Here is a 13,444-nt window from a genome sequence, read left to right as displayed (position 1 = left end):
ATCTATAAAGTCCTTCTCCATCTCACAAAACACATGCAATGATGCCGACTACAGGAGAAAGACGAATCAGTGAGAGTGTAAGCATCTCAGCGCTGGCAGGGGTCTCCACACGGCTGCTCCAGCACCCAGGGCTGCATCAGGGTAGGTGCCCCGAACCAGCGGGACTCAGTTATTTGAGAGGTTACCGAGGGAGATTTGGAGGGGTTTTTATCTGAACAAAGGGAAGAAAAGGAGGCCAAGCAAGAAAGTGGGCGGAGGCAATATTCTGCCACCGAGAGAAGTTGTTGCTTATCCGGGTCCTCAGAAGCGGCCTCAACAATGTCCCTGATCAATCCCCAATAAGAAAAAACCGCGGCGGGAACAGCATCGGGTCCTTCTTTATGCAGTTTGTCATTTAAATCCCTCCCGACCTTTTGCCATTTCCCACGATGAATTTCAGGCCCATTCACTATAAACCATGGACAGACTTTGTCTACAAAAAGAAAGAATCTTATCAAATCCTTTTTCTTAACTCTTACTCCTCTCTCTCTGAGGGAAACTTTAAGGTCCTTTATAAAGACCATCTCTTTAGTTAGTTTTTGGCCCATCTCTATGGGACGGACGAAGTTCTACTCACCGAGGCTGATCAGTCTTCGTGAGCGGCGAAGACAGTCCGCGACTTCTTCTTCATCTCTTCATCGGGGCCTGGCCGGGCGTCTTCTTCCTTCTTCTGGGAGCTCTTCTGGAGCTGGGGGTCCGTCCGGCAAGGGTCCACACCTCGAGCCCCACGTTGGGCGCCACTTGCCCCGGACCAGCGGGACTCAGTTATTCAAGAGGTTCCGAGGGGCACCCAGCCTGAAAGAGAAACGGGCGAGAGAGAGGAGCGAGACCAAGCAGATTCTTGTCAAGGTCTCTCTTTATTGCTACACAAGCCTCTTTTTAAAGGGTGAGGCAAACAAAAGAATTCCAAGGGAAGGTAACAAAGGGAAGGGAGGGGGTGTACAGCACACAAGGTAGGGAGACACAAATATACAGGTTGTAATGTCTGGTGCTGGAGTAAACAAAGGTGGGCCATCTGGTGTTTGTCAGGATAAGATAAGGTTGAGGTGAAGTGGCTTTAGCCCTGCCGGGCAGACAGCATGGAGTCGGTCTTGTCAGGCTGATTATGTCCGGTTCCCAACAGGTAGGTCCATGTGGCTTCTCAGGTATGTCTTGCAGGAAGTGAACCTTGTCAGCTGAAGCAGGGAATTGGCTAAGGCAGCTGTGCCCTGGTCTGACCACCAGAGAGTTAGAGACCCGAGAACCAGAAAGGCAAGGCTCACTGAGCCATTTATCTCTCTGCCCTTCAATTATTCTCACATGTGTTTATCGGCCAGGTTGGCACAATAAACCTTAACTATCTCAGTCACGTAGTTGATTTCAATTCTTTGCCACCACCTATCTGACAGAGTGGAACTGCTCTTCAGGGTTTCTCTTAAATCTTCAAGAAAGCAGATAACCACATCTTTCTACTATAGAGCAACTGGAGGTTTTGAACCCTCAACCTTGTGGTTAGGCACCCAATGCTTAACCCACTGTACCACTGGGATTCCTTAACTACCTGGTAAGCTATTGTGTTAGTCCGGGTTGGCTAGAGAAACAGATTCATAGCCACTCATGTGTACAGAAGAAAGAGCTTTACATAAGGAGTAATTGTATATTCAGAAAACATCCCAGCCCAGTCCAGATCAAGTCCATAAGTCTGATATTAGCCCATATGTTTGATATCATTCTGTAAAGGCCACTGGGTGGGAAGTCTTGTGGACCCAGTGGCAGTAGAAGCATCTCAGTGCTGGTGTGGGTCTCCACGTGGCTCCTCCAGCTCTGGGGCTCTGGTTCCATCAGTGTAGCTCCATGTGTCTTGTCAGTAGGAAGATGAAGCAGAAAGAGTGTGTCTGGCCTCCAGTGAGCTATTTATCTTCTTCTTGCTTCCAAATGAGGTCATCAAGCTGCGAGCTGATTGACAGGCTAGACTCCACCCCTTTGCAAGTGGACAGGAGATTATGTAACTGCCTCAACTATGATGTTCATTTTTTCTAACTGTCCCATACTCATCTGTAAAATTTAATTTCCTTATAATTCTGCCTTCTAAACATCCCCACCTGCTAAGATTTTGTTGTTTTTCTAGATAGTGTATGAGACATTGTACACAATACTTTGAATATACATTTTCAAATAATACTTTCTTCCTCCCAGAGTCTGATAAGCCCTCTCCCTGGCCAGATTGAAAATCACATTACTTTCAAATGATCTACACCCCAAACTTTTTCTATTCTACTTTTAAAGATTTTTTTCTTTCTAAAGCTTGTTAGACTTAAATTTGCTTCTCTAGAACAATACCTACTATGGGGCTATCTATCAATAAACTGGGGATAATAACACCCATTGTAATCAATGGTTGTCAGAATTTGATGAGATGAAGTGAATTCTGAGACTCAGCTGTTGTTATAGTTGCAAGTCCCTGGGAAGTTTCTGAGTGAGAAAGTAAGTGTTGGGGAAATTTGATCACTGTCCACCAGCACTTAAGAAAAGGTATCCTGGAGAAGGGCATCTTTGGGGGAGGAGAGAGGTTTTCATATTCCAGATTCTTCTTTTTCCCTTCCTGCAGTCTATACCTACATCCAAAGCCGGTTCTACCGATCCCCAGAGGTGATTCTGGGTCACCCCTATAACATGGCCATCGACATGTGGAGCCTGGGATGCATCATGGCGGAGTTGTACACGGGTTACCCTCTGTTTGCTGGAGAGAACGAAGTGGAGCAGTTGGCCTGCATCATGGAGGTGAGGGGCAGCTGGGTCTGAGGATAGTGTGCTCTTGACTGTTGAGCTGAGTCAGAGTAGCGTAAGGCAATGCCTATAAATGTTTGTTTTTGTATTTGTGGCTTAGATGTTCCCTCAAAAATAATTTTGGGATTGTGTGCCCACTTACACATTATTGAGATAATGGCCTACATGTTCCCATGGTTTCAAAAGGTACCCTCATGGCCCAATGGCTCCTTGGGAGAAAGACCTGGGAGTTGACCCCACAAGAGATTACAGCCCAGAAAACTCTAGGGAGCTTGCTCCGTGCCGCAGAGGGGTGTCACTGTGAGTCAGAACCCACCCGGCTGCACTCAACTGTACCAGAAATGCTTGCAGAGGCTTCGCCATATCATACTGATGTCGCTTTAAAATAAACCCGCTGTGCCACTCTTCACAACAGGGCCAGGAACCTAAAAATGATAACGATGTCACACACATACAAACCCTCTGAAAAGTACAGGAGCAAGCTCGACGGTTTTATGTGTCTCATACAAGGTTCATTTTTTCTCCCTGAATTCCTATTTTCATCCTATTTCCTCCACAGTTTTATGCTAATGTGATATGGTCCTATGTGTTGAGATGTTTTTATGATTTGTTCTATTTTTTTCCCCAGTTGCCATAAGGTCCGTTTCTGATGCATTGTCTTTAGAATACAATTAGGGAATGTGCTTTGATAATCATTAAGAATAAAATGTAAATTTTTGTTGGTCATCTATCTCTTAAAGAAACTGTGTGGAACTGGGCTCTCTCTTTTCCCAATCAATCCCTGTACCTATAGATGATCATTACTTATTTGTAGAAAGAAAAGGTTCATGATTGATTTCATGCCAATTTAGGGTGTAGAAGCATTCACACTGGGAAGAAGACTACTTCTGGGACTTCCTTTAATTTATATGTTAACAAATACTGTCAGTCAAAAATATTTTTAACAATGAGTTGATAAATTGACTTCCATTTTGTCGTAGAGAATTAAAAATGGGTTTTCTAACCCACCCAGCTGGAGTTGAGTGACTTTTGGGTCGAGGCTTACAGTGGAGTGATACGACCTCTGGGCATTTATTAACAAACATCAAAAAATTGTGTGACATGTCCTGATCAACAACTCAACCCTGAGTATTTCTCACTGGCATGACAACTTGTTAACTTCCTTAATAAACCCTTTAATCGTGAAAAAAAGAATTAAAAACCATTTGACAAAAGAAACATATTTTTAAGTCATTAGTCTTTCATTATCATAACTCATTATAGCATGTCCTGTCTCCCCAAAGAAAACTTAATCAAGACTCATCATCGAGTCCTAATTATATCGATTGTTCTTCTGGAGCCAAATTAGACAATACAGGAAGAAAAGCTGTGAGCACTTAGGAACTTCTCGTTTTAGGGTTTTCCAGTGAACAAAGGTATTTGACTGTGAACAAAGATCCCTAGCTATCTACCTATCATTGACCCATGCCAAAGTTCTCCTTTCTAGATATCTCAAAGGTTTCAGAGATACATACCCTTGAAAATTATATATGTACTCTTCACCTACCATCTCATTATGTCATAGTTCACATTTCTGATGATAGTAAAAGAAATTCACATTGATGATGTATAGCTGGCAGTAGCAAAAGCCAAGAGTAAGAGTCACATTGGCTGTGAGGGCTGAAGTTTGTGTCTTTTGAGCGGGCCATGATTCTCAGTGGTTTGGCAGTTATGTGATGATGTAATCTGGCTGTAATATAATGATGTCGTCATCCTCTTTTTATGATCTGATGTGGTCATCCTCAATTTTCACATAATGCCTATGTTTGCATAATGACCTAGTCTTTGGGACCTAACCATGTCAATAGGCGTGGAGAAAGATGTATAGATAATTGCATTTCGTGGTTCAAACTAAGAATAAGCTACTGAAATCATTTCTGTTAAAGTAGCTATAAATGGGAACTATGGTGAGACAAGCACTGGCTTGGAACCAGTAATCCTACCTCTGTCTCCTCCTCAAACTCACTCACCACCAGCAAGTGGATTCTGACTCACAGAGACTTTATTGGACAGAGTAGAACTGCCTCTCTGGGTTTCTGAGACTGTAGATCTTTATGGGATTGGAAAGCCTCCTCTCTCTCCCATGGAGCAGCTGGTGGTTTTGAATTACTGACCTTGCAGTTAACAGTCCAATAGGTAACACCCTCTACCACCAGGGCTCCTGGACTTGTGTAAAATGAGGGATCAGAGTAGATAGCTTCTAAGATTGGCATTGGATGATTCTACAGTGCATTTCTGAGTCCTGCCCGTAAGAGGCCCAGGCAAGGTGATTTCCATGTCCCTTTCCTCTGCTCCTTTCCCAGTGCTCCATACCTACCTCTGATGTGCTAAATCCAGGTGTAACCAGTGTATAGTACACAGGCTTAGCTGCTCTCACAATCAGATCCGGCTACCATCCAAAGTAGCCTGCTTCTAGTTGGCCCTGATACCTGTCTAGAATAGTAATGACCTGGGTTTGTTCTCCAGATACTGAGGCGGCCCTGGGTTGTGAGTTCAGAGCCTGGGCTCTGAGGCTATTCTGCCAAGGATGCCAGTGATTCGATGTTACCACCTCACACCCCTAAGTCCTTATCTAGAGAAGGCAGGGTTTGACCCAAGTCCCACTCAGCTCTAACAGTCTCTGGATCTGTAACTCTTCAAAGAACGAACCAACTGCATTGTGCTTGTTGAAGGTGCTGGGCCTGCCACCAGCCCGCTTCATCCAGACGGCCTCCAGGAGACAGACCTTCTTCGGTAAGTCCCCCAGTTTCTCTTTTTACCTGAGTAATCGATGAGGTGTCACTGCCTTAAAGAGACATCCTCTGCTCTCCACCCCATCTGGTGGTATGCTCTTGACACCATCTGGAAGAGCAAGTTGTGATTAGGAGCACCTGCTTAGCCAAGTACCAAGGTGCTGAGAAGTGAAGCCAGATGGCATGATGGGGAAAGAGGAGGTGCGGTTAGGTCTGGAGATTCCCATTCAGAATGGGGTCTCAGCAAGGACAATACACAGACTCTGGAAAACACCACGTCCCTGCTCAGAAGAGCTAACAGCAGATCTTAAACCCTCAAAAGACTATAGCGATGCCTTCTCCTACAAGTTCCTTCTGCCCCTCCCAATCAACTTTCCCTCCCACATTATTACAGCTTCCCCTCACTGTGCAGGGAAATCCAGGAGCTGAAGCTTCTTTTCAAGACTATTGGATAACGCCATTGCTAAATTCTATCCTGGATGGTGCATTATTCTGGCCTACTGAAAATCTTAAGCTCCCAAAGCATTGCCATCTGGGTGCATTGCCACTTTGGCATACAATGAGTAGGCACGGGCTGTCAGAACAGTTTTGGTGTTCTGAAATCCCTCTGAAGAACCACAAAAAGCTAAGGGATTCCCAGGTAAGAAAAACTACAGTGGGCAGAAGGTCAGCCAAGTAGAACAAAGTCAAACAGGAGGGGAAGCAGAAGGCACATGTACACTCCCTGGCCCCGAGAAGGACATTTCTGAGCAGCCATGGTGGTCCGGCTAAGGCTGGCTACCCAATCGCAGCTACGCCTAGTCCTCCCAGTTCTTATTTTCAAGCAAAGTGACTTCAGAAGAAGGAGACAGACACAAGATTTTCCTTGACAGCTTGCTTTGTGAACAAGAGTACTGGTCAAAAATCCTACTGAGGGGTCCTCCTGGACAGAGGGGATTTAGCCATACAGAGTTGATGGTCATTCAGGGCGTTTGACCATGAAATGTTAAACCCTTTCTGTGTCAGGCGGTAAATAGCCTCAACCCTGAACCCTAACACTGTCAGAGGCTCTCTGACCTCTCTTTCCAATCCCCTCAACCTCCTCGTGATCTAGAGTCTAGCAAGTAGAGGTCTTGCATGATCCAGCTTCATTGCCAAGGCTGGCATGCCTTCTGATTGGCTGGTGTCTGCACCACATTAATGGTTACATCTTTGCACACCACGACCTGATCTGTGAGCATGAGAAAGACCCAGGTTGTCTTTCGAACAGGGCCCACACATTTGCCTTCCTTCCAGATCAGTCTGATTGACAGAGGGCCCAGTTGGCTTGCTGTTATACATATGAAACAGCAGGGCTAATTTCTTGACCTAATTTTCCCTTCTACCATTTACAGTCCAGCCTTCCAGACTTTGAAAGACTGCAGGGAAGGAAGATGGGGTTATTAGTGTTCCTTTTGCTAGACAAAGGCATTGTGGGAAGTAACAGTTTAAGACTACCTCATGGAGCTCATGAGGTCCATCTAGCTGAGGGTTAGAAAGGAGGGAATATGTAGGCAGCATAGTGAGAGAGGACCAAGGACAGACACACGTCCTCTTTGTGGAATACCCAAGTTCTGCCCCATCCAGGGATGTGGTTTTGTTAGAACATCCACATACCTTCAATTCCCGAGTAAGAAGAGACTGTAGAGAGAGCTGCTTCCTCTTTTCGTGTTTTTGAAGTGTTGTCAGAGCTTCATGATTTTGGCACTTGGTTGTTTTTGTTGCTGGTGCCATTGAGTCTATTTCAATTCATAGCAACCCCACGTGGCAGAGTGGAATGCCCTGAGCGTTTGCTAGGTTATCGTCTTTACAAGGAGAGCCACACCCTTCTCCAGTAGAGCCTTGGGTCGGTTCAAACCAACAACCTTTTGATGAGCAAAGAGCTTGATCTTTGTACCACTGGAGAATGTGGGAAAATGTATAATACATGACATAACTCTTTTGTAACTATGATAGATTTGAAGTGGGACCCAGGATTCTATGTTTCCAATAACACCTCTTTGTAATTCTTATGGTATGGTAAACATGTCCACTTGCGTTGTTCCGGGAGCTCTGCCCCAGGATTGGGCTCTTGCCAACTTCTCAGCCACACTAGCTGGTATTGCCCATTAGTAGCAGAATGCTGTTGCCCCCAGGTGCAAGGTACTCATACCTTGTTGCCCCCAGGCAGCAAGAAAGAGGCAGAGAACAAAATTCCATAGCGGTGAGGAAGATAGGCAAGAGAAAAACATGTCCAAGGAAAAGAAACAAAACCCTTTAGTGATTGCTATGGAAGTGACAGCCTTCATAGGCCTTGCTTGCTTGATTCTCTGCCCCTTTGTGACAAGAACATGGATAAAGTCGGAGCACTGGGGACATACTTAAAAAGGATGCAGGGATGATATTTATGAGTTCACAGTTCCTTAATCCTACACCAGAACCCCGACCTATTTATATCCATATAAATACACACACTCACATGCACATTCATGAAACTCTGTGTTTTTTGGGAGGCCCTGCAAATGGCATGATTATAAAACAGGAGTATTTCCCTGTACACTTTCTATACTGTCCATGAAAGAGGCCCCCAGCCCACCGCCTCCACCCAAGTTTTTGTGGGATTAGCTTTGTGAGTCAGCTGTGCATGTGGAGGATTTGCTAGGTTGTGCAGGAGGTGACTACCTTTTCTGGGCATGCACGTTCAAATGTAGACATCCAAAGAGTGCCATCACCTTTAAAGCATCGTGTGAAAACCTTCCCAAGAGCCTTTGCAACTGTCTCCGGGGCTCCTTTTCAGGGACGGCAAACCATACATGTGAGGAGGCATTCAGCCTGTAGACATGGCTGAAGGACATTCAAAGGCACATCTTAAGGAACTAACCAAGTTCACTTATTGTGAATATGGACACAATTTGGGTGTGACGGTAAAGAAGTAATGAGGTTATTTGCATATGGAAGTAGGGATACCAGGAGGGTGGGGGAAGGTCGGGAGAGGAGGGGGGAGGAAAAGGGAACCAGCTGCAATGATCAACACATAACCACCCCCCACCCAGGGAGATGAACAACAGAAACCATGGTGGAAGGGAGATAGCCGTTGGTGTAAGATATGAAAGTAATAATAATTTATTAGTTATAAGGGGTCAGCAGCCAGGGGGAAGGAGGGGGAAAAGAGGAGCTGATACTAAGGGCTTAATAGAAAATAAATATTTTGAAAACATTTACTTGATGGTAACATATGTACAAATATGCTTGATACAATAGATGTATGGATTGTTATAAGAGTTTTAAGAGCTCCCAATAAAGTGATCTTATTAAAAAATAATAATAATGATAAAATAAAAGGCGAGGCCAGAGACCAACTTCCACTGCAGTATGGTGGACCGCTCCTTTTAAAGGTTCACTCTGCAGTCTGCGCTAATCTAAAAAATAAAGACCATTTAATTGAAAAATAAAATAAAACAAAGCTCTAAAAATAACTTGTATTTTGAAATGGATTTTTTCTTTTGCCTTGTCAATGGCCCTTATTGTCACTTTATTGGACTGATAGGGAAAGAGTATGGACATATTTATGATCCTTTTTGAGAGACAGGATTCCTTCTGATCAGAACGGAGTGCTTTTGTCACTTTAGATGTATTCTATTGCCTTCACTGCCACCATTGCTGCTGCTGCTGCCGCCGCCACTCCTAGCGTTGGCTCATGCTCAACGATTTAAGCCATCTGGTTCAGAAGGGAAATGGTGGGGAAGAGGTTCGCAACTTACTGGCTCTCGGCAAAATTGGCTTTTGAGTTCAGTAGTATTATTTGCCTAGTGCTACATGTTGTTGCCGAGCCTGATTTGTACTTGGGGAGCCGAGGTGGAGGGGTGCAGAACAGAGCGAGACAGCTGCCCAGGACCCCTAGACAGCTAGGATGTGACCAATGCATGTTTACACCTGGAACTAAATACAGAATATTGTATCTCTAAAGATTCCAAAGGTTTTCCTAAAAATATAACCAACAACAGGGGGAAAAAAAGATACCCGGACTCCAAGGATCTCACCATGGTGCTGAAAACCTACGACACAACCTTCCTTGACTTTCTCCGAAGGTGTCTGGTGTGAGTTTGTTGGGTTGTTTCTGCCTCCGGGCTTCCTCTTTAAGACTGTCTTTTCACCCATGCTTGCTGGTCACTACTGGGGCTGGGGGACCGTGATAAAAAATGCCAACCAATTCTGCGTTAGGGAACTGGGGCAAGGGCGAGCTGTGCCATATCATGTTGATCACTTTTTCACTTTTTCGGAGCTGCATGCATATTTTGACCCTTAGACCCAGGTTATTTACCATAGTCGATTCATAATAAAATAATAGAACTAGGACATACGTCCCCTAGCCTGTGCCCAGCTGAGAAGGCATTCAGAAAACATTATCTGTTGTTACTGTTACGGAGGTTTTGCAAGCCCGTCTCCACTGAGTGGCTAGTAGAGTAGCCAAGTGATATTTGGCAGGTTATTGTTGCTCTCTGGACCGCAGTTCCCTTTTCCAAAAAAAATGGAGGGAGGGGTGGAACTCTTAAGGCTCCATCTCACTCTATCAGTTCTCTAGTGGCTCACTCTTTTCAGAAGGCCACGTTGTTTGTGGAGTAGCATTAGCCAATTGCTCTTGTGGCATTAGTGCCCCCTGGAATTTCATTCCCAGCTCAGGGAGCGATCGTCATTTACTGCTAGAAGCTTGGCTCCCTGGAGGTGATGCTATTTATCTGAGTAAAGGAGGTGGACATGGCCCAGTGCCCAGCTTTCCCCTATACCGCCCCAGCCTCTCGTTGAGCCTGTAGACTAAATGTTCACTAACAAACGAACTCACCACCGAGGCCCAGGCAAGCTTGTCCAAAACTCTCCATCCTTCAGAAACAGCGCAGGTACAAGAGATGATTTAACTGTTTGAGGGCTGAGGACTGGAGCTGTGCATAATGTGCAAGAGGCTGTCAAGCTGATTGGGGGGGGGGGGAATCACCAAATCATTCTCTATATTGCTAATCAGCTAATGCTGGAAGAGGTTAAACCTTTTGGGTCCCATTTATTAGAGTAAGTGGCAAATCCTATGCCCAGGCTTTTAGCCAATTCTAAAAGTTCAGGGATGGGGAGATGTACCTTCTTCACAGCAGTTTGTTTGCATAAGAATGGGGTTCTTGAGTTATTTATGACTCGATGAAATCTATCATGCTGTCTACCTACTGTCAGAGTAGAAGTTGGTCTCTGCATGATGGGTACAAGGGAGGCAACAGCTGTCACTTGCTCTCTGGGAAGGTGGCAAAGCCTCTCACGTGATCAGTAGCCAGCGACGATGTGGGTGTCTGAAGCTAGCTGAAGGACTGTGAGGATCAGTTACCCTGTTATGTGTAATGCCAGTAGGTAGAGTTAGGAGCTGAGTCAGTTCCTAGGGTGAGGGCGTTTGGGCACAATAGACAGGAAGAAGCTTTAAGGAATTGGAGTTTTCCACAGTAGAAGAGGCTATTCCCTCAGATCGTGCTTTGTCACTGACGTGACTTAAAACAGCAGGAGGGTTCCATATTCAGGGTCTGTCCGATGCATTATTTTAGAAGTTGGGCTGGATTACACCCATGTCCCTTACAAATCTTAGCTTACCTTCCGATTTTCTTGGTAGAGTATTTGAAGGCCTGAATTCCTTAGTAAGGAATTGAGATTAAGCATCTCTTTGTTTTAGTCTGTTTACTGACTCCTAAGGAGACCTAGTGGCATAATGGTTAGGTGTTCGAAACCACCAGTCAGATTTTTAGCAGAAAGATGTCTTTCTACTCCCATAAAGAGTTGATGACAGTGAGTTTGAATGAAAGATTATCTTTTATATTAATCAATTTAATAGTTTCTAGGAATTCTGGAAGACTAGGTGTTAATATATTTTGGGCCTTGCTATTCAGCTTTTCTATGAAAGATTATTTCAATCGTTATTCCTTAGGCCCCTTATATTTTGTGCACAATCTTTGTTCTATGAAATCGTTGATTTATATCTTCAATGAAAAATAGGTTCTTAAAAATGCTTGACTAGAAATACTAGAAATGAAAATAAACATTAACCAGTGCTGGTTTTGTTGGTGTGTAGATGGGATCCATCTCTTCGCATGACCCCTGATCAAGCCCTCAAGCATGCTTGGATTCATGAGCCACGAAGCTTCAAACACCGGCCCCGGTCCCAGACCCTGAGGAAGCTCAGTCTCAGCCACTCCTTAGAGGGAAAGAAGCCCAAGGTCCACGGGCATCATCACCTGAGCAAAAAAGGTACAGCTTTCCGAGCGCATTCCATTCCCAAGGCCAGGACACCAGACCTCTCTGAAGGATTTGCATGTCAGTTTCCCTGATCTTGATCTTGGGTAATTATTTGTGCTCTTATCACTATAGGCTGCCACTGTGCCTTTTGGGATTTTCCTTCGGCAGGATTTTTGGTTCAGCGTGCTCTCGTCTCTTTTTGCCAAGTGTCCTGAAGATAGTTTATTCTTGTTTCTAACTCCCTATGGATCCCTGGTAGTGCCGTGGTTAAGCAGCCAGTGGTGCAGTAGGTGACCACAAGGTCAGCAGGGAGAAAGCGATGTCAGTCTGCCTTTGTGATGATTCACACTCAAAGTCACTGCCGTCAAGTCAATGCTGACTCACGGTATCCCTATGGGACAAAGGACACGGGCCAACCTCATCTTTCTTCAGCAGAGTGGCTGGTGGTTTCTGACTGTTGATAGCAACTTGTGCCCCGTGAGACCACCAGGGCTGCTAAAGATGACAGCCTTGGAGACCCTATGGGGCCATTCTACTCTGTCCCACAGCGTTGCTGTGAGTGGGGATCACCTCAATGACAATGGCGTCTTTGCTTGTTTTGCTATCAACACCACCAGGAATTTCCCAAAGCCCATAGCTGCCTAATGGCGATGCAGGTCATATTTGAACGTAGCTCATTCTCTTCTTCTTTCTTCCTGGGCAGAAGAGAACCCTAAAGAAGAGTCTGAAGGCAAAATAAAAGATGGATCCAATTTGAAGCCAGTTCAAAATGCCGGGGATCAGCAGGACTCTCTCCAGCAAGAGGCTGCGGTTGTCCAGCTGCCTCATCTCGCAGAAGCTCCCGGAAAGCCAGAGGCAGTTGCTGCAACAGAGCAACCCAGGAACTCCACAGGCGATCAAAGCAAGAGCTCCTCCCCCAGGAACACAAGCATCTTACCTCCCATTGTATGACCTTAGCTGAGGGTGCCCTCTTCCTGTCCACCACGATTTGTATGACAGCCCTTCTATTGTACAATACTTTGTTGTTTTTTTTAAATGCATAAAGGTTTGTTTAAAAAAACCCCAAAAACGAAACTACTCTCCTGGACAATTGAAATGATTCCCCGTAGGAGGGATGGGGGACAGTGTCCCGGCACCCACATTCCCTCCCTCTGCTCCCCATCGGGTAAATCAGCCAGTGGTGTCTGTACTCGGTTTTACAGCTAGTTGAATGGTTTAAAAACATTGAGTTTGCTATACCAACCGTGTGGAGCTCTAAATAAACGTTCCTTTTTGGCTCAAGGCTGTTGGCCTTTGTCCGTCAGAATCCTCATCTGAAAATGTTTAGATCTAAACAGAGCTGAGTAATGCAGGACATCTGTTGCTTTCTGTCCGTGGGAAATCCGGAGGACACTACAGACGTCTAAAAACTCAGACCAAGTTGTCATCTTGCTTCTCTTGACGGTTAACTTCCTTTTGCTACTGTTTTTCCTTAGAATGGATGACCCCTCCAATCCATCCAAAGATCAGTCTTCCTCGCAGGCACGAAATGACTGCTTGGCTCAGGCCCAAAGCATCTGCCTACCACTCGGCCCATCCCTGTGTCTGACAGACTAGGATCATCTGATTGA

The 13,444-nt window shown here is 45.2% G+C and overlaps 1 protein-coding gene across 1 annotated transcript in view; it reads left to right on the top strand.

Annotated features, from left to right (window-relative positions):
- Nucleotides 1–12,785, top strand: part of DYRK4 (dual specificity tyrosine phosphorylation regulated kinase 4) — a 30,589-nt gene extending 17,804 nt beyond the window's left edge. The window contains exons 8-12 of the mRNA XM_075553142.1: nucleotides 2,627–2,799; nucleotides 5,517–5,577; nucleotides 9,541–9,670; nucleotides 11,671–11,846; nucleotides 12,538–12,785. Of these exons, the coding sequence (XP_075409257.1) occupies nucleotides 2,627–2,799; nucleotides 5,517–5,577; nucleotides 9,541–9,670; nucleotides 11,671–11,846; nucleotides 12,538–12,785 (788 nt within the window). The remainder of the gene's footprint in view (nucleotides 1–2,626; nucleotides 2,800–5,516; nucleotides 5,578–9,540; nucleotides 9,671–11,670; nucleotides 11,847–12,537) is intronic.
- Nucleotides 12,786–13,444: the final 659 nt, after the last annotated feature.

This window comes from Tenrec ecaudatus, chromosome 6 (genome assembly GCF_050624435.1).
Source record: "Tenrec ecaudatus isolate mTenEca1 chromosome 6, mTenEca1.hap1, whole genome shotgun sequence".
NCBI classification, from domain to species: Eukaryota; Metazoa; Chordata; class Mammalia; order Afrosoricida; family Tenrecidae; genus Tenrec; species Tenrec ecaudatus.
Note: the sequence above shows the minus strand (reverse complement) of the source record. Positions and strands in the feature narration are given on the sequence as shown.